This window comes from Aythya ferina (assembly GCF_964211825.1).
Source record: "Aythya ferina genome assembly, chromosome: 3".
Taxonomy (NCBI): Eukaryota; Metazoa; Chordata; class Aves; order Anseriformes; family Anatidae; genus Aythya; species Aythya ferina.
Genome location: NC_140298.1, coordinates 29,252,072 through 29,273,247, shown reverse-complemented (window position 1 = coordinate 29,273,247; position 21,176 = coordinate 29,252,072). Strand labels below are relative to the sequence as shown.

Here is a 21,176-nt window from a genome sequence, read left to right as displayed (position 1 = left end):
ACTAAGTATCAGCAAATGCAAATTAACGTCTCACTTAACACGAAGCTCTTCCTGCCAGACTATAATCCTCTTCATCCTTCCTCCTCCTCCCTGGTACTCTTGAACTTGATGCGGTCTCTGGCAGCTGTTTGGGCTGTGTAAATTAAAAGGCACCACTGCATGACAGAGGTGTTTTTGTTTGACTTCTGCAAGCACAGGCTAGGATTTGAACTGAAGGCATGATTGCTGGGGACAACCTGCCCACCGTGCATAAAGCAATATTTATTTTTGCTATTTTTTTTTAATGAAGTGAATTAAATAGTATGGAAGATGCCATGTTGACAGTTTTTGAGGCCAAAATATTTCTCTAAACATACCATGTACTGCATAAACTGTATCCAGATCGGTTTACCTATTAACATACCTCAGCTCTATTTGGCTAGGGCCATTTCAAGGGAAAAAAGAATTGTTTAGTGTCTGTGCCTGTTTAATCTTGGGCTCTCAGTCAAGATTGCTAATTCACATACTGTTTTTTCTGATCTATTTGTCAATTCACTGAGAGACCACCAACAGCTTTCCCTCCACCACTCTGAATCTTAATCTGTCTGGATTTTGAAAATGTCAGGCCTGAAAACTCTCCTCTAACACCTTCTTTTAAGAAAGTAGCTTTCCACTCAGTCTCCGTTTTGGGATATAATAAAAATTATTAAAATGAAGCAGGCTTCCATGGTCTCACTGAACAATTATCTCCAGCAAAACATCTCTGAGAATCCCAAGAGCACAATTCCTGCACAACCCCACAGAGGAAGAGACAGTTGCTTGAGGGTCCCTTGCTCACTGTGGGGTGACGGCTGTCCTAAATAAGCCTTGAACTTCAGTTACTGCACATGTTGCTGTGATGAGTGGTAGGCAGCAGATATGCAAACACCCCCCTAGGCTTGCGCAGCCAAGCAAAGCAAGCTATAATTTATCTTTCCATTCTTAAACTCCCAACAGAAGGAGCACACTGTGTTCAGGAAACAGCCATTTTGATTCAACATTTGCCTTCTACATGTGAGAGTCATAGCTGAATTTGGTTCACTTTGGTTCAGAAAGCTCTGTAAGGCTCTTACAGAGCTTTACACACTTCTATGTTCCATTAAGGGGCTTGTTTGCCATCTAGTCTTAAAGAAAGTGGCTTCAGATGGTAACACTTAGATGACAAATACTTGACTCAGCATCCGATTCAGACCTTAGTTACTTGCTCTATTACCACACTTACTAAACCATTGCTCGCTATGAGGCACGAAAGTTATTCTCTAGGAAGTATCAAAATCCATTATCAGCCTTTATTCACAGTCTGATTTTCTGATCAGCTGGACTTTGAACAATCATTACAAATTTGGACTTGAACCACTTACTTCAAAACAAGGAAATGCACTTCAGTGTAAGGTTGTGTGCATTTTGTCCCTGACAGCTAGGGAAGAAAGCTAACAATCCTCCAAGGAGATGAAGGAAAAGTATGGGTGGGCAGTGCTGTAGGATTAAGGTGTTGGGAAGAAGGGAGGGAGAGAGCATGTAACCACAGCTTTATCTCTCTTGTCAGGTCATTTGATCCTGGACTAAGCAATGAACATGTTTACTTAGTAGTGTATTTTTAAAAGATTTCCAAGGGGGGCAGGGAATTTCGCAAATACTCTTCTATCTCACAGTAGTAAAAGAACCTCAAAATAAAGGAAAAATAATTGGGTCATAAGGGAGCACGTTAAAAACAAGTGGAAGGGTGCTTCAGAGAGATAAAAATAAGTGAAACGTGCAGAGAAAAGAAAGGTGGGCTTTGTCCACAGTCTCGTACTTTCAACAGGACATATCCAGACATATCCTTCTCTATCCAGATGCTCTAGGACTACTCTCTAGGAGAGACGAGTTGATATACATCATTGTGCAACATGCACACGCAAAACCAGAAAATCACACACACACAAAAACAAGCACTGAGATGCAAAGACTTGCTATGAAAACACCCACAGCTCAGGAGGTATTTTTGGCTCAAACAAACTTTCCTTGAAAAAGCAAAAAAATATATATAAATGCAGGGCAGGCACCCACCTTGTATATTATCTGTCTAGACAGTAACTGGGAAATCTGTAAGAAAATATTAATAGCCTGCCTCTGTGGTACTCTTTGCAGATCTGACCAAATCTCTGCAGTCTAGCCTTGAGAGACAGCGGATGCTGACAATGCCTTAAAACAAGGATCGTTTGATTAATCTTTGTTTGGGGATTACTGCCTGAGAATTTAGGGGAGATTCAGACATACAAGAAGAACAGTTTCATTTTGTACACTTTAACTCCAGTTTTTGGTAACTGACTGCTTGTCTTCCCCTTTTCCACCCTCTAGATGCAAGAAAAAAATATAAAAATGAAGCATTTACCGACGCATATGCAAATCACATCAGGGTAAAACAAGGCTTTTGGAATGAGAAGAAGCATCAATAATTAAGATGCAGTGCTCAGACAGGAACAAACACAGGCAGAAGGACCGCATGCACTTATCATGCACTTTACCTCCCTACACATTGTATCTTCTGCTACTGAAGAAACCAATATTTAAGCAGCAGCAGCAGCTTTCTCTGCTCTTTTGGTCTAATGAAAAAAGAAGGATATTCCCACAGCAACCACCTGTGATAAAATAGTCTGCACAGTAGATTGAAATCTTCACTAATACCAATATTAAATGGAGAACAGTTTCATTTACTTTATTTTTTTGGACTACTAGAACTAGTTAAAAGCAGGACAACATATGATTTACAGTCTTCAACACTGAGCTCCTATACTGCTCGTTTCACAAATGCAGTTGCTTTCCAGAAAAATGGTGGATTAAAGGTCATGCTGCAGTTCTTTGCTAAGCTCCTACTCCATCACCATACCAGGTGCTTAATCAAATGGGCTTCCCTTGATAGCCTTATCTCTCAGTGGGTCAGTGTTGCTTGGACGGAACTGCAAAATGGCTGCATGTTGCACCAGCTGTGTTACCTACTTCATTTAGAGCAGAATTTCAGTGTCCTGAAAACTGCTTAGCAAACAGGATTTGAAATCAGAGTGACAGTACTCTCTCATGCCTCAAGTAAAAGCACATTTTGGTATTCAGCAGGTGACCAAAGAGTAGCAGGTGACCAAATGAGTTGTTATTTTAATAGTATTGAAAGGTATCATGCAGAATCCCCAAATCAGGCAAAGCCCTGCCAGTCATTGACAGCCAGCCATGGGCTGCACAGGAAAGGATGGAGGGAGAGCACAGTCATCAGGTGCTGGACAACTGGATGCTCACATTTCTCATTGCCCAGCCTAGCTATTATGTACCAGGAGACTCAGGGACGCCAGGGATTTCATGCCGCTGTGAAAAGGAGCTTACAGACCTCCAGGGAACACCCTGCATCAATTCATCCTGAAGCTTGAATATTTCATGCTAGTAATGTCTTATCTGGCTTTATATTGTGGGAGGAGAAAATGGTAAGAGGTTTATGTAGAGGAAGGCTAATAATCACAATACTCTTCTTATTCAGCATTATTAGTCTCTGCTGAATTAGATGGATCAGTGAAAGATTCTTCATTCCTTTGGAGATAAAAACAGAACAGTCTAAAATTGTAAGGAAATATTGTGCCTATTAGTCTCTATGTAAAAGCCCTAGAAATAATGCTCACGGAGATAAGATGTAGAGTAAGAAAATAATAAAGGCAAAACAGCAAAGGCAAATTCCTTCCCCGTGCTGCTCTGCAATTAACTGTTTGAAGCAATTCCTGATCCTCTTAATCTCAAGAACTCTGCTATCTGCCCATCCAGTTATTTTTAATTTGTACTTCTATTATTACTGCTGCATTATTAATACACCCTGATAAGATAGGAAATAGCATGGTGGTGGTCCATTTCAGCAATGCCTCTCATGGCTTAATAGCCTTTACGACGAATAGCTCCCTCCCATCCGAAGAGATTCACGATTCTTGCTGGTCAAGGGGCACGAGGCCCCAGGGGAGGCCCACGTCCTCATCCGTGTTGCTATTTGGTTTCCCAAAAAGCAGCCTGGGCCTCCCCGTGTTTATCACATCTACACACACTGTTATCAATCAGGGTGCATGCCTTCTCCCTCTGTGTGGCCAGGCAACACACAGCCCTGGTGCCTCTGTCAGATCTCTTGCCAGCACATACCTTAGCACCGCTCCTCAGAGCTGACAAAGTTACAGACAAAAATGCAATGTTTAAGGTATTTTCTTGGTGGGGGGGTATAGCAGCTTTTTTGGCCACACTGCTTCCAGAATCTGGGCCCAGGTGCCAAGCTAGTGAAGGAAAAAAAGTCTATTGGAAATCAAGATCTTTGTCTGGCTAATCCTCTAGCAATACACAATGGTGGAAAGAAGGGGAAAAGACATTACAGCAAAGACAACTCTATGACAATAATTATGATCAGTGTACAGTTGGAAATACATGTGTTACATTTTCTGTGGGAAAAAAAAAAAAAAAGAGAGAGAGAGAAAAAGAGGGGGCAGGGAAGAAAGCATCAACAGTTTTTAAGTCTTCCCACATTTATGTTTCTGTAATGGAATATGTGCTGCTGTAAAGGTTACTGTACAGTTATCCTGGCATTTTAATACACACCACATTTTGACACCACATCTTTTTCTAACTAAGTGTCTCCCCTTCAGTACAAATATTATAAATTGAGCAGATCTGTGGAAAAATCAAGCAGCAATTAATATGGACAAGACCAACTGGGATCCACAGAAATGTAATAGAGCCTCACAGATATCTAGAGAATTTAATATAAAGTGCTGCCATTTGTATGAGCATTTTCAATCACCCCAAAGGAGAAAAAAAGTCATACGATGTATAGACAGATGGACCTAAGCAAGAAGAATATTATTCTCAGTTAAAATCAAGTTACTGGGAATATCTTAAGAAAATGTTGAACTCTTACAAAAATCATCTGGTCTATAAAGTCTTGGCAAGTTATCCTCTCAGTTTTTCAGATAACTCGTTCAGCAACACCATGCATTGCTTTTTGCAATATATTCCCACTGTGCTAGGTGAAGGGGGAGGTAAATATATATATACACATCCACCTATGTATGTTTGTAGATACAAATATACACACTGTGTATACTGTGTATTGCACATGTACCTAACCACCCACCCCTCACAGATTCACCCACTCCTTTTCTCACTTCTGAGTGCTACAGAAGTAGCTTTGATGGTCATAGACCTTAAAAATTGTATTAACTAACCTCATTCATTTGCAAAATCGATCAGGTCAATGTTTTTAAATTTCATTTTTACCTTTAGTGTATAGAAAAGACAGATTCTTTCATAATGAAAAGTGGTAATGCTGATGTATTGCATTTCATTCCTGGCATTTAATATCTCACTATCCAATTAAAGGTCTTTTAACTGCTAATCACTTCAGCAGCACTATAGATGAAAACACCTATTTAGACATGGAAAATGAAATGGCATTTGGTTATCAAGAATTCAGATCCACTAATGCAATGTTTCAATGCCAAGCCGCACTACCTACCTTTCTAGGAAGGAGCCCTCACTGCAAGCAATTTGCTGTTCTGGTTACAGAGCAATGACCCCTCGGGGATCTGAGGGCCAGAGGCTCTTGTCTAATGGCTGTGTGCATTGTCATCAGCTTTACAGGTCCACCCTGGCAGAAGTAAAGCTAAACATCTCCAGCCCTTAAATCAATGAACAACAATTCAGCCTTCCCTTGGTTTGCAGAAGGCCAAATGTGAAAAAGCCTTCTTGGTCATTTCTTTGAAAGTCTGATGACTTCATGCATAAATGGTGGAGCCTCTGAAGTCACTGAGCTGCCTTGGGTAGACCTGGGTGCAGTACAGTGAATCTTCAATGTTTCTTAGACTGGAAAGCAGGGGGTGCAGACTTCCATCTGGAGGAAAGTTGCAAGCATCTAGAACTTGGTGCAAGCATCTTATTATTTCTCCTGGTAGCTGGTTTCATACTAAAGTTAAAGGTTCAGAGTAGAACACAAGAAGAGGCTGTGTTCCTACTCAGGGAGAGGTTCATTTCACCTTACCTGAGCAAGCCAAAACACAGTTGTCTTATTCCAAGACAGATGTCTATGTCAGCTCCATAATCAATGAAGAAAGAAAATCAGATCTGGTAGGCAAGTCAGCCCATCCTAACAGAGGCAACATTTTTTTCCATTCATCCATAGGAGGAGTTTATATGACCAGCCTAGATCAGAAGTGTAGCAGTCACTGAAATGCCAGCCAAAGAAAGCACAATAATTGTGTCTCTAAACACTGAGGAAAAAGACAGAGAGATAATGACTTGGACCATAGAGACGCAGGTTTCTTGAAAAAAGAAGCACAAAAATAGGGTCAATGTATCCAGAGAGATCTTCCCCCCAAAATGTGTTTGATCACTAAATAAAGAGGCAGAAAAGGGAAGAGTTGTTGAATTAAAAAAGCTACATTCAGTGGTATTCGCACTACTAAGCTACAGGTCACACTCGACTCTTCCTCAGCTGGGCTGGTTATCAATGTTGTACCACAGAAATGAGGCAAAGCTCAGAGTTTTATTATAATGGAAATCAGAATAGCCTTGCAGCTGAATCATTAGTCCGTGATGTTACAGCAGCGCTACAGAGGAGCCTCCAGCAGTGTCCCCATCCTGCCTGTGCCACTGAGCACTGCTCTTGGACACATGCTGAGAGGAGTCAAACACAAAAGAAAAAGTTGGGAGGAGAAGAGCTTTAGGAAGTTTGAAGGGAAAAAAAAATGTAAGAGGGTCTACAATTGAGAGTTTAAAGTACAGTGCCTTCAATTTACATAAGATCTCAGAAAACTTACCATGATCCAGGTTTAAAGAAGCTATTCAGCACTTAAGTTCCTTGCTCAGCATTGTCTGAGAAACACCCTTGTAATTTTCAGTTTCTTTCATCTTGACTTTCCTGATTTATATTAACCTCTTCTTCATGGATTTAAATATGAATTTAATGGGGTGAGAGATTTAGGGGGGATAGGGCAGGGAAGAAGGGGACATTTCAAGAGGCACTACTGAAAGTCTTTGAAATGAACTGGAAAGGATTAACTAGGCCTATCATAATGCCCCAAAATATCAACAAGCAGTATAATTTAAACTGAAAAGCAGAGTAAAGGAAAATACAATAGCTCAGACAAAGGTTGAAGAAATCAAAGTCTTAAAAACAATGGGTTTTTATATTCTAGAAAAATCTCAGTAATTTTCACTCAAATTGCATAAGAATTAATGTTTAAGGGATTTTAAAATGTGGCTACTCTACTGTAATACTATTTCAATAGCATAAGGGTATGTTTAAAACATACTTAATATGTCACCAGTATTAAAGATTTCTACAGCTAATGAAGGTTGACAACATTTGGAACAGCCAAATTAATTGAGCCATGTGATTATGTATCAAGGCTCCTAGTCAACTACACGTCTATAAATTATGATCATTCACACCAATAAGAGGCTTCAATTCAAGAACACAGGCAAGTAACCTTAAAGTCAATGACTGATGCACATAAAATCATATATCCATGACAATGCAGAGGGCGTTGTATAAATAAAGTCACTTAGGAATGTACAAAACTTAATGGCACCAGCCTGAAGTGATTTAAGCTATTTGTCTTTTGATCCTCAATGTTTACACAAAATTCAACAAAACAGACCAAGGTAAACAGTACAAAATTAGGGCTTACAGCTCTCTCCCTGGGTGAAGTGCACTATAAAAGAATCACAGAAAGGATTGATTCTTCCAAAAAAGAAATAGGAAAAGTCTATCAAAATGAGGTGCAGCCTTTTTCATATTTTGTCTGTCTGGTTCAGTTCCATCTGGAAACATCCTCCACCCACCTCTTGTGTTCACAGGTTCACCCATAGGTACAATTTCTGAATACATATAGGAAGATGTCAATAAAGAGGGGAACACCTTTTTTTTTTTTTTTCTTCAATTCTTTGGGGCAAAAAAAGAAGGAATTTTCCTGATGCCAGGAGTGACAACTTGTCAGACCACTTCCCAGTGGTTTGCAGGTGGGCCAAAACAGACAGACTGCCCTTAATCTGGATCATTAATGGGTAGGGTTGAGATCTAATCCTCCCTCCCAAAAGGACTGGCTAGATTATATGGCAGAAATGAAGCCTTGTTTTTCCACACAGAATTTCTGTGTAGTTTAGGCAACAGGACGGGTTTTCCTGTAGCAAGCTTGGATGATAGGTACTCTTAGCTTTCCATGAAGCTGCAGCTTCTACACTTTACAAATAGAAGGAACGGGAATTATGTCCATCCTCTAAATTGTGGAAACATGGCTGGGTAGAAATTTCTTTAAAACCCGTCTTTCTTTAAACCTCACAAAATGCCAACCAAAATGCAATGACAAGCTCCTGGGATGGCACTTGCACAACAATTGGCTTTAGAGAAAAAACAAAATATCTGTGCATAGAAAATATGACTGAGAGTAGTAAGAGATTACTGCTTATAGTGATTCTTCCAAATTCTATTAATTTTACCTTTTTCTTAAAGCAGCTTGAAGTATTAAAACTCCTCTGAGAAAAGTGCACCTAGCAGAAATCTAGCTGAGGTGCACGAAGGCTTCTGTCTGGTCCAGCTGATACATTTGGAAAGGAAAATCCCAGTTTTGCGCAACTCTGGATGGCAAAAGGCTGTCTGGATTTAATTCCAAGTGGAACTAACTATTTAATTTATACAACGATCATGTTGACAACAATGATGAACACATATGTCTCCTTTAAATGCCTCAAGGGATCATCCTTTTTTCCCCATTTCAGTAACCATGGTAACTTTGGGCAAAAACAGCTTCCACCTCAGAAATTGCTTTCTGTGATAAAGGGTTTATCGCCTAACAGTTAACTTTTTCTCCCTATACACCTGAATGATAAAGGAGAGAGAACCTCTCCTTCGCAAAGGGAAGAGCACTTCTGCTTCTCTCTGAAAACGCTTCAAGATGGATGGCAGTGAAATGAACTACAGAATGTATCTTGCAAGCTGTGCTGCTTTTTTTGCTGACCTTCACACAGGTTTTCATAAACACCCATTTAACGTACACAATAACGTTGTCAAAAAAATCCTCACATCCACAAATCAGTCAAAATGAAAACTCTCTGAGTAAAAAGGGAAGTTTTATTTATCTTCTGGGCTTAGTCAAGATGTGCATCCATTTCGTTCCCTTCAAATCAACTTTGCAAATCACATAAATCTAAGAATGTCTCTCTACTTTCCACTGTACTGATACAAAGAGTAGACACAGAAAACATCTTTTGGCTAAGACTATTCAAATCATGATTCATACAGGCCAATAGGCAAACTCACCATTAACATACGTATTGCACTGTTACAGTCTGGATTAAAACATGTCGAGGCCAGTGCAGTAAGTTTTGCCTAATTAGTGAAAAGTCCAATAAACTATTTTAAGGCAGTGGATAGCTGAAAAACTAGCAGTTTGCAAAGCCAAAGCACTGGCATGTTCTGTTACCCCAAAAGACAGTTCTGAACCTAGGAGAAACCTGAACTGCTTGGGCAGTAGGGCTTGTTCACTGTTACTTTTGGCAGGGTTATGCATAAACAAGAAACAGATCAAATGGAGAAGCAGGGACAGAAAGAACAACATAGACAAGAAAAAAAAAAAAAAAAAGAAAAAAAAAAAACTTGAACAAATATTGGTATGGTAGAACCAAGAAATGCCCTTAAACTGGGGAAGGAATGGGATAACGAAGTACTTCCTGAAAGGTCCTGGTGGTGTAAGATTTGGTTGCTTCATTATCATGCAAGATTTTGTATTTCTTAGTAAAAGAATTGAATTGCATAAACAATATTTGATCTGTTCCCTTTATATCACTTTCCCAATATGGAAAAACTCTGCAAAGCAATGTTTCTTTACTAGCCACTTGGATCAAAAGAATAGTAGTATGTTATGTTATCAATACGCAAAGTGGGATGATATGACGTAAGACCATCTTTTGATTTTAACAACACACCACTGCCTTTCTCAGGCCAAGGATCTAAGACTCTGCCCATTAATCATCAGTGGTATCCTGTCTCTGTGGACCTCCTGCCTTCAAAGGAGCAAGGAGTATCACAATTCTCCCCACACAAATGTGTTCACCTTCACTGAGGTAATCACCGGCCAGCCTTCATGGTGGGAACCCACAGTGGGATTCGGGGAAGTTGGTACCAGCTTGCTGACACATTTGCAGCAAGTGAGAGGAATGACACAGTTGAGTGCCTCTGAAAATCTTCTGCTGTTTTGTCAGAAGCAATTTGAGGTCAGACAAAATCTGTCTGATTCTTCTAGATAGAGTTTTAGGCAAATCAGTGTGAGGGAAAGGTAAGCTGCAGACTAATGTAAAGTGAATAGTAAGCTTTAGGCTTATTTCAATCAAGTATTGTGCTTTAATGGAAGATTAAATTCTTACAAGCCAGGCACTATTTTTAATTGAACCTTCTGCAGTACATGACACAGATACTTAGAAGAAAGTACTGTGACTCAGGGGTGTCTGTCACACCACCAGCTCACCTGCCAGCATTTTGCAAGCATGCCTGGCATTTGGCCACAGCCACAGGCCAGCTCTCACTCACGGCCCTTCCCAGCCAGGCTCCATGCTTAGGCCCTGCCAAAAGACCATCTCCCGCATCTCTCACTTGCTTACTGACTGTCAAAAAAAAAAAAAAAAAAAATTCATAAAAATTCATCTGTGCTGCCTCCTACTCTGCCCTACACACTTGGGAAGGGTTCCTCAGAAGCATCTGCAGTGTAACCTATTACTTCCATTTCAAAGATTTTAATAATCTCATCTTCTACAACACCTACCAAAACTTGACAAGGGCTATCTAATATTAGACTGTAGATGGGCTGACACCACTATGAAGATGAGTGATAATACCTCATTCCTACTTCTTGCTTCCCGTCTGTCTCATCTTTCTCCCTACATTGAGATTGTAAGTGCTCTGGAACAGAAATGGGGTGTTTTGTTGTTTTTTTTGTTTGTTTGTTTGTTTTCTGAATTTATATATTATCCATCAAAATAAGATTAGGCTCTGCAAGCAAGCAAATCCTGGTGCTACAGAAGAATAAAAAATAAACACAATATTGTGTAAGTAAAACACAAACACACAAAAAATAAACACAATTAAAGTGCATTTCGTTAGTAGGTTGAAATGACTTGCCAAAGAAAGTTCAATGATGACGTGCTTCTCTTTTGTTAATAGAAATCATCCCGATATAAACATTGCTATTTTATTTTCATATTAACCAGTACCAAAGAACAACAACTCACACACACACACACACACACAAAAATAATACGTAAGTAAAGGTAAATTAATCTCTGTCCAAACATAACAAATACTTCTCACTGGCAGAGTTCTGTAAGACTACACACAGAAAAATAATAAATTAAAGAAAGCCCAGAGACCACATCCATTCATCCTAAACCCTGTGCCACCTGAAAACAACCTATTTGTTAAGGCTGGCAGCAAATTTTTCATTTAAACTGTTTTTCATGGGAAATGTGAGATTCAGCAAAACATCATCTTTCACAGAAAGAACATTTCAAGTTTTCTTAAAAAAAAATCTGGTTTAGTTTCCTTTTTGTTTGACATAACACAGAGGGTGGAGAGAAGGAGGGAAGCAGATTGGGGAGCAAACCCATGGAAATCTTAGTCATGGAATAATTTGTTATTCCTGCATGGGAAGCCTTTTTTTTTTTTTTTTTTTTTCCTTTTCTTTTTTTTCCTTTTCTTTTCTACTTCTTGGCCCATTGGCAGAAAGAACAGACTTAAGGAGTATGTTCTGGAAAATGATGGGTCCTGGGGAAGCTGCAAGTACAGTCATCCCGGGTAGCGGCACTCTTTGTGTTTAAGGTCCAGCGAAAGCAATCTGCCACTCTCCTTTGGACAATAGCTCAGAACACAATGACTCAAAGACAGCATAGAGCGAACAAAAAGTGATGTTCAAACTATGTCAGTTTACAGAGCTAGAGTGTTGTTCAGCCCAAAAGAAAACTACTATCAAGAAACAACTGCGGGAATAACAGACTACCTTTCCTGGGGATCAGCTCCCTCTGCTAGCAAAGGCAGACCCAAAGCACCTGTGTATGTCACAACCCATACAAGCACCACTGCTAATTTATTTGCAATATAGTCGCAACCCTTTTACTTTACTTCAGGGAGACATAATTGGAAATGAGACCAACAAAGGATCTGACCCCTTACTACTTCACCTTGACACTGCTGTTTTTCTGTGTGGTCAACGGTGTGTCTAACATTGAAATAAAATGCTGCTTTCTGTTATTTCACCCACCTCCTCCTACAAAGCTGAAAGTTAGCAATCAAATAATATTTATTCCCAATTCTAGGCTAGTACAGCTTGCTTTGAAAGTGCTTTTGTGGGAAACACACAACCTGGATATAAACTCTAGAAATCACTTCTCTTTGTTTGTTTAGACTATTCAGTTGTACCCATATCCACACTAACTGAGCTGGCTAGTTAACTTTTAAATATCTCGTTGATAGCAAAATCCTCCCGGTTTAATTCAATAAATTATATGCCTGCACAAGACTGTTGATGTATTTCTCAGAAATTTTGAAATTTGAAATGAAGTATTCCCATCAATTTTGTAATGAGAAGTAGAATCTTTGAAAATTCTACTAACAGACGTGAAAAAAATGTCTGCTCTTTGGTGCCCAGTCCATTTCATAAAACTGCAAAATGAAATTTAACCTCAAAGTCTATGCTTTGAAGCTCCTGACTTCCCATCCTGCAGCTTCTTGGATACGTATCTACCCTGGGAAATAGCTCTCAAGCTGATGCCAAGCCAGTAACACAGAGCTTCTGCGCTGGGGCTCCTAGCCCTACAGCCAAGAGCCTGCCTGCTGGGAAGCCAGCCCCAGGTTGCCTGTACGATGCCATACCCAGGCATCTTGGAAACCAAATACCTTGGCAAGGGCCTGCCTTCCAGTTCTGCTGAGCCAGGATTTCCAGTAACAAACTGCCCTGCCAGAAAATTCCCAGCCCATTCAAGCTCAAAGTGAAACTGAGTTTTATCACACTGGGATTGTTCATAACATGGTATTTAAATAGAAACCAGAAAAAAACTAAGTGACTGAAAATAAAGTTTGGCTTCCCTGAACCCAATTCCTCCCCATGGGTCCACAATTTATGGATTTATAAACTTACAGAAAAAATATGTGAAAGGAAATACTGAGAAAATTAACAGTTTTTTCCTTTTCATATCAGAACATGTGCCCACCAAACTGAACATATATATAAAAAATAAATAAATAAAAAGCAAACAAGCCAAAAATTCCAGTACTTCATCAGAAGTTTTCCCATTCTGACAGATAAATGACATTGCTATACTGCCCTTGCCCACTTACTATGCCTCACACCCATCTCTCACCTATTGAAATGTAAATTATGCTATAGAGGTAAACTCTGGGAAACTCTGATGGGAAACTCTGATGAAACCATATGAGCTTTAGGTCATAATTATAGGGTGATTCCTAGAAGAAATCAAAGAGGTGAAAAACGGAACTGAATTCCAGAAACTGCAGGCTAGACATATTTTTGCTAATGAGAATGTCGTGGAAAAAAGGAACTTTCTCTATTTTGACTATATGAACTAATCCAATTTGGCCTGCTACCTTGGAGAAGCATGTGTTAAAACATTTTTGAGCCTCTTAGCTATATCTCACATACTCCAATAGCTTCATTTGCTGGACTGCAACATTTCAGTTTTACTTATACAGCCCGGAGCCTGTTCTGGTACATGGTGTTGATGGAGAAGCAAACTGTTTCTTTGTTTGGGTATACTGCAAAACTGGTCCCCAAGACCTGTTCATTAGAAACCCAAGATCAGATGAGAAAGAAATGTTCAGGTCAAGCTTACAGTGTTTTCACGGAGCTCCATCTGTGCATGCATGTAGACCCTTTACTTGGGAATGGTTAAAACCAAGTCAGGGTAAGTGTCCACATAGTTCAACAAGGGGAAATTAGCCCCCTGTTTTCACAACCACATCCTTCATGATTCCTCAGCATAAATTTTATTTGTATTGAGATACAACCTGTCTTGAGCACAAAAATGCAGGAATCCTGAGAAGAGAGCTTCTATTGTAAATATTTTCCATAGCAGGTTCTTACATGAAATATAACATGTTCAAGCTTATTCCCCCTCCCACTGAAGCCAGAGTAGGCATCACTACTACCTTCTATCAAATTATGACAGATTTGTACATTTCTTCCCATTTACCAAGCCAGAGGAAAGGAAGGAAGCCTTATGTGGAGGGAATCCTACAGGGCCTTTTCAAATGGGAATAAACAAGCCACAAAAGTAATACCACTTTTCTATGAAAAAAATGGAACTGTACAATTTCCCAAAGTGAATGTCCAAAACCAGCAACAGAAATACCGAAGCACATCATATGCTCAGTACTCCCAGATTATACGTTAGAGTTTCTCTTCTACAAAAAAAAGATTTGCAACAAACTCATTGTCTCTGCTTCGTATCCAATGAATATGGAAAAGCCGCACACAGAGATGCTTGCATAAGAAACTACCTTGATTAAAGCAAACTGCTGTCCTCAGCAACTGCGTGTGTGTATTCCCAGATGTAATGTGCCAGGCTTGCCATTTCTAACAGGGAAAAAGGGCTACTCAGATAAATAATACAGCAACAACAAACTATATAGCCACCTTCTCCATTGCTTCCACCATTTTCTGTCGTAAGTATGCACCTACACAATATTTTAAGAGGGTGTTATTATGGAAAATGGAAGGAAGTAACATGACAGAAGGAAAAGGGAGTAATTCATCATTATCAGCATATGCTTTGTTCAGGTATGCCGATCAGGTATGTCCAGCCTTGTCTTGACTATACTGGAAGTAAGCCAGGATACATGAGTCAGAAGCAAATTATGGTTCATCCAGCCACGATACCAGCCTGGACAACAAAGGGATCAGGAACCCAGAATATGCCACAGCAAGCACCCGCTACACAGTTGAAACACAGCCACAGAGACCAGCCTGCTCCAGAAACCCTAGCAGAATGGACATTGCCACCCCTGGGTAGCACCGTGACCCCAGTACCGGTGCATTTTGCCTAACTGAGAGCTTGGAATGTATTATTGCTGCACAGTGAGGGCTGCCTGTGCTCAAATCAACTTCAACTTTATTACAAATTTGCATGCACTATGTAGTCTATGTTGTCAGGCCTTTGTGCATATGCAGGGACCAACTGCAGTAAAGCCAAACAAGAAACAATGTGCTTTTCCAATTCTCCTGATGCTTTGCACAAGGAAAAAAATATCCTCCCACAGAAAATAAGTGTTTCAGCAATAAAGGTAAGGCCTACCTTGCCCACACCAGGGGTGTCTTTCACTTTGCTGACTGCCCTTAATAAACATGGTGGTGCAGGGGGTGGGGAGGTCTGAAGGATACTGCTGAAGCTTGTAGAGAAGAGCGGAGATTCAGAAGCAGATGATGCAGAAGGCCTGTGCTTCTTCTTTTTAGAAGACAGGTTCAATTTCTGAGCAGCTCTGTGGAAAAAAATGACAAGAGTAAGCTAAAACAATCCCAAACTCATCAAGACAAGCAGTCAAGAATAAATAAAGGTAATTATCAGGTTATGATTTATATAGGATCTCAGTTTTGACCTCACCAATCACAACAGATCTACAATTCTGGTACTTTACTCATTAAGTAGGGTCAGAATCAGGTCTCTGTCAATGTCTCATCCGTTGAAACAATTCAACCCGCAAAAAAACTCCAGAACCTCCAACTAAATCAATGAGCTATGTGCCAATTTCTGTTACAAAAATAAGTTCAGTCACCAAATGGTTGACACAGAATTACCTGTCACTCATAAGCCTCTGATTAGAAAATGAATACTTGTGCAATGTTTGGATGTAAGCAGCCACTGTTACGTCAATCAGTGTTAAACGCTCAGGTTAATTTGCTGAGGTATAAGAGGCCTTGCACTAGCTGTTCTAAATTTCTATCAACTCTTAAAACACAAGACAGTCTAAAAGTTTAAGAAGTGATGACCAATGAAAATATTGCTGCTTGCAATGAGACAATCATACCATCTATAGCTGCATTAACCACTACGCAGGGAAAACAACAAAGATGGTTTTTAGGATGCAGTATTCTTAACTAAGAATGCTGAAGTTTGTATAGACTTTCATTAAAAAGCTAAGCTTTTCTGGAACAGAAACATTTCAATACCTTGCTTTGCAAAATGTTTTGAGAGGCAATTCAACACTCAGCCTTTGTTGCAGCCGACACACGTGCATTCTACACTGCCCAGTGATAAAGCTGATATTCATCATGCTGTCCTAGAGTTTTCCTTTTGTAAAATGGACACTTCAAGCAGTGCAGGTCAACTGAAGCACCATCCCAAAGGATGAAGCTCAACAATTCATGAAACTACATTCCTGCTTTGGCAAAGAACTGTGGCTATGTTGACAGTAGATCTCCTTACCCTGCTGAAGCGTGACAGTCAAGACCAGTCAAACATTCTAGTTTTAAGAAACTTTAGCTCTACTACACTGGTATTAGTATACATTACCCAAATCTAAACTTCCAAAAGTGATTTAATTATTTATCCCAAAGAGTTAAGGAAAAAAAACCTGAGTGTGTATATATAAATATATACACACATTTCAGTATGCAAGTACCTTGTGTTTGTATCAGATGTCTCAAACACACGAACAAATTACTGCTGGGCATGAAGTTGCCATATGTCAGCTGATCACGTGTGCACTGTGTGCAACCCTAGTGTATTCTTTTAGCCTATGGCAAATGCAAAGCAGTTCTCAATAAATTAGTTTTTAATAAAAGAGAAGCACTAGGAGATTTTAATTGACCTGACACAATTACAACTCGGAAATTTCTGCGCTACCTCTTTGCCCTTGACCTACCCCTTCCTTCTGGCTTAGAGACTGCAGTGCGTAACCTGGCCCTCTCTTTTAAGATTATCTGCTTTTTCTCAGAAAACATAATCAGAATGAGTTGGTCAAAACCAAAGCAAAAAGCACCATTTTTTTCCTCTTCCTAGCAACATGTCAATGACTGGATAGGGTTTGTTGATTTCAGCTTCCACGTTGTCCATTACTAATGCTTTTATAAAGTTGTCCATGCTGAATCGAGATTTCCCATGTGTCTTAGCTTCATAGAACATTATTCTAAGTCAAATCTTTTAGTACATGCAACAGCTGAACATACAAATGTTGAATGCACGCAATGAAAAATTTACTACGGTCTTTACATGGTCAAGCTCAGTAGTCCAGGCTTAAATAAAGGCAGTGGCTCCCCCCTCTCTGGTCACACATCTGGTCTCACTGACTCACCTTGGGGGAATTTGCATTGCCTAAAAAGCATTTTCTAAGTTGACTAAGCCATTCTCTCTCCGTTGTCACTAACAACATTATGCTGTTCTTTTTACGAAGCTGATGGTGTAATACAAACCACTTCTTGAACAGACCAAGCTGGTGGCTGGCATTTTTCTTAAAGAAAAAGCACTGTTGGAGGCAACTGGCCTTTTCAAAGCCTTGGAACTATATTCTAGTTTGACAGTTATAACCTTTGAGATTGCATTCAAATGGAAGAACCTGCATTATTATTTTATATTTTTGGCCTGCAACTGGTAAAATGTATGAAAAAGCAATGAACTACATCTCACAACTTCATGGGGTTTTCTGTTTTTCCCCAAGGAGAGAAAATCAATGGATGGAGGGCTAGAAAATCATTTACGAGCCCTATCAGACTTTACTGAATTTTGAAAGGGATCAAAAAGGCAATAAGCCTCAGGTAATTCCCAGAGCATTTAACTGGGAAAGGAAGGATATTTCAACCAGATGTAGACTGCAAAATGGCACAAACCTGTACAGTGTGGCTTTCTCGTGAGCACATTTGCATGAGTAAAATCACTCAGCTTGGGTGGCTAGCATTGCTCTGAGCACAGCCGGTCATGCAAATTGCAGCTGAGTTTGGCCATGTGATCTATCATAGGATAGAAATTATCACATTTTACTTTTCCAGGCAAGTCAGAGGCCTGGCCCTCCCACACAGACTCCCTGGACCACCAAGACCTCTCTGGCAAAGCACCAGGTGGGACCTTGGGAGACCCAATACTGCTGCAGCTCACTGCCTGCCCAGCCCAGCCCAGCCCAGCAGCTCTTTGGTTCTGCTCTTTGTACAGGAGCCAGCTAATTTGCTTTCATTTAATAGCTAGTATAATAGGGTTGATTCCCACTTGAGACTATGTGTACCCCTGCAGTACCGGTAACGCTAATGATGGGAGCCTGGTTTTATGCATTGACAGTAAGTTGGTGATGCTCCAGGTTACGTTACATCCCGTTTCAGCCAAGTGATACCAGCTACAGATACCTGCTGGTATCTGGGTGCACAGTGGGCTCCATCATGACGCAGACCACTTCACCACCCTGTGGGGTACAGCTGTGGCAGGGATAGTGCCCACAGAAGCACACAAGAAACTGGATCCAAATTAAACGTCTTAAGTGGGTAACTTAACCTGTATTTGGCCACTGTGTGGCCACACTCATTCACCACAAAGGTGTCTTTAATGTGATTTAACTGAATTATCTTCCAAAAGAAGACCGATTTAAAGCTGTTTAGCTAATACACTTTGGATTCACACCTTCAGTTAATTTGGATTATTTTTCCTGAAAGTCCCTATGTAAACAAGCAGCTGGAGACTTTTTGAAAGCTTAAGAGATTTGTGGCAGAGAAAATAATCACAAGATCAAGATTTGAGATTGCAGAAAGGGTGTTAGAAAGCTGATTAAAGTTGATTATAAATAAAACTAATGAATTGCTGGCAGGAATGGGGAAGTACCTCAAAAGCCCAGCTGGTCCATAGAAGAGGCTGAGTTTACTTCTTGAAATGACATTCCTTGCTTTTTGTCTAGAGAAATACGAGTTTAACAGAGGATATCTTTGGGCAGTCAGAAGGCTTTGTACCTCCTGCCTATGCAGAAATGGGTACATTTTTTTTCCATTAAAACTCCATAGGCAGGTTGGGATTGTCAGACACATTCACTGCACGGGAAACTCCCGTATGGTGGAAGCCAATTCCTGATTGATACAAATTTTCTGAAAGCTGAAGGCCCTCTATGGGATTTATTGAAGAAATGGAAGTAAGCCAACTGAGAGGTAATTCTGAGAAGTTGGTGGCAAAGTGTATTCTTTGGAAATTTGTCTAGAGAGATGAATGAACAGAAATAGAGTAAATAATCCAATTTTAATACAGAAGAAAGATGCTGCTATGGGTAACCCAAACATCTCTGCTAAGCTATTTGTATTACTCGTAAGCAATACATGAATGAACAATGAAGCTGATAAAACACTTCAGACAAAATAAAAGCCATTATGGAAAACTGTAAATAGCTTCTTTAGAGAGATAACTGAGTAACAGTTGCAGTACAACGTTTACAAGGAAATGGTGGAAGGAACAGTTCGAACATTCATGAGATCTAAATTAACTTTGTCTGTTTACAAAAAGCAGTTTCAGAAACTGAGGATGACATCCATACATGCACTTTTTGCTATGTAATATTCAGGGGAGAAAACGAAAACAAACACTTTGGTTTTCACTTTGTTTGAAAATAAAGCCTCCCTGCAATACAAAATGCTCATGTCTTCAGCTTGAACCGTGCAGAAGCTCATTTGGCATAAATACATGTAAGATTATGAACTTCAGGGGGGATTGGCTGTTGCAGCTCATGGCATATTTGCTTCCTCTCTTTTAAGTAAGAAAACAGGCACTGCTAATAAAATTCAAGGGGAACCTATTTAGGTTCATAAAAGATACATTTTTTTCAACTACATAGCATCCCAGCCAAGAGGTCAGCATGGCCAACAGGTTCATGAAATTCAGAAAGACAGTAGACGCCTCTGTGGATAATTAAAATATAAATCACATTTGTGTCAGCAAAGATCATCATTGATGAGCAGCACTGACTCTCATGCTTCAGTACCTGACACACCCCTTCAGCACTGATGTGAAATTTCCTTTGGGGCATATATCTGTATAATTATTCATTAGTGGAGTTTTATATTACACTATATTGTATCTAGTACTTATCGCCCTTGGAAACAGAATTCCAGATCATAGGGTCCAGTGAGCTGGTATATCAGTTTCTGTGCAGAAAAAAAAAAATTGAAAATAAGCTCACTTTCATGTTGAATTTTCCACACAGTAAATGCCTCTCAAGCTGGGGAAGGCTAAATAGTCAGGTACTAGCTAATTCTAATTTGCAATTTTCATTAAAACTAAAAATCTATTTCTCTTCTTTATTTAGAAGCATATATTTCATTTTGTAAAAAAAATAATCATAATAATAAAATTCCAGGGAGCAAGGTATGAACTTCATATGTGCAAAGGACATCTTACCTAAAGATGGGCTTGTTTTATAAGCCCAAAGGAAATCAATGGTCCTCTCTAATAATCAAAATGCTACCTTTACCTATCCAAAACTGCCTTTCCTGCTTTAGTGCTGGGTTGGAAAACAGAAGTTTAGTTTGGAAATCAGTCTTCTGAAAAAAGTCCCTAAGCATATTTGTGCAGCTATATCACTAGCGGTAACACACATCTACATTTGTGACTAACAGTGTTGGTTACCCAGTGTGAAACACTCATATATGGCAATTCCTGTGGGCTCAGATTGTGCACCTACAAGTGAAAATTAACATTCCTCAGACTCACCCCCAACACTTAAGGCCTGCTGCTGATTTTTTTTAAACCAGGACATAATTCTTTCTTTAGAAAAAGTAGAAATCCTTGACTGTCACCTACTAAGCAAAATATAATCTGCATAGTATCCTAGCTAAATGATGGAATGTCAAACAAGAATATACTGGAAACCTGGCATTATTTTTTATTATTTCCAACTGTCATGTTCGCAAATATGGGTTCATGGAATGTTTTCCATTTTGGGTAAACATGCTTATGTAAAATGAGTCATCATATCATATAGGTCCTCACCTATCTGTATGGTAAGAACCACTGGGATACAGAAAAATTACATTCATTTTTAATTGTGTTTTGTTGTTGTTGTTTTTTTTTTTTTCCTTATGAAAAAGGCCCGTCTTGATTTTTGGCTACATTGGGTCACTCTACAGCTGCTTCTTCTCCAAGATTTT

The 21,176-nt window shown here is 39.6% G+C and overlaps 1 protein-coding gene across 6 annotated transcripts in view; it reads right to left on the bottom strand.

The window, feature by feature from the left end:
- Positions 1 to 21,176, bottom strand: part of KIF26B (kinesin family member 26B) — a 301,650-nt gene that overhangs the window by 93,445 nt on the left and 187,029 nt on the right. For all 6 annotated transcript variants that reach the window (XM_084512195.1, XM_084512198.1, XM_084512197.1 and 3 more), the window contains one exon: positions 15,367 to 15,550. In XM_084512195.1, the coding sequence (XP_084368321.1) occupies positions 15,367 to 15,550 (184 nt within the window). The remainder of the gene's footprint in view (positions 1 to 15,366; positions 15,551 to 21,176) is intronic.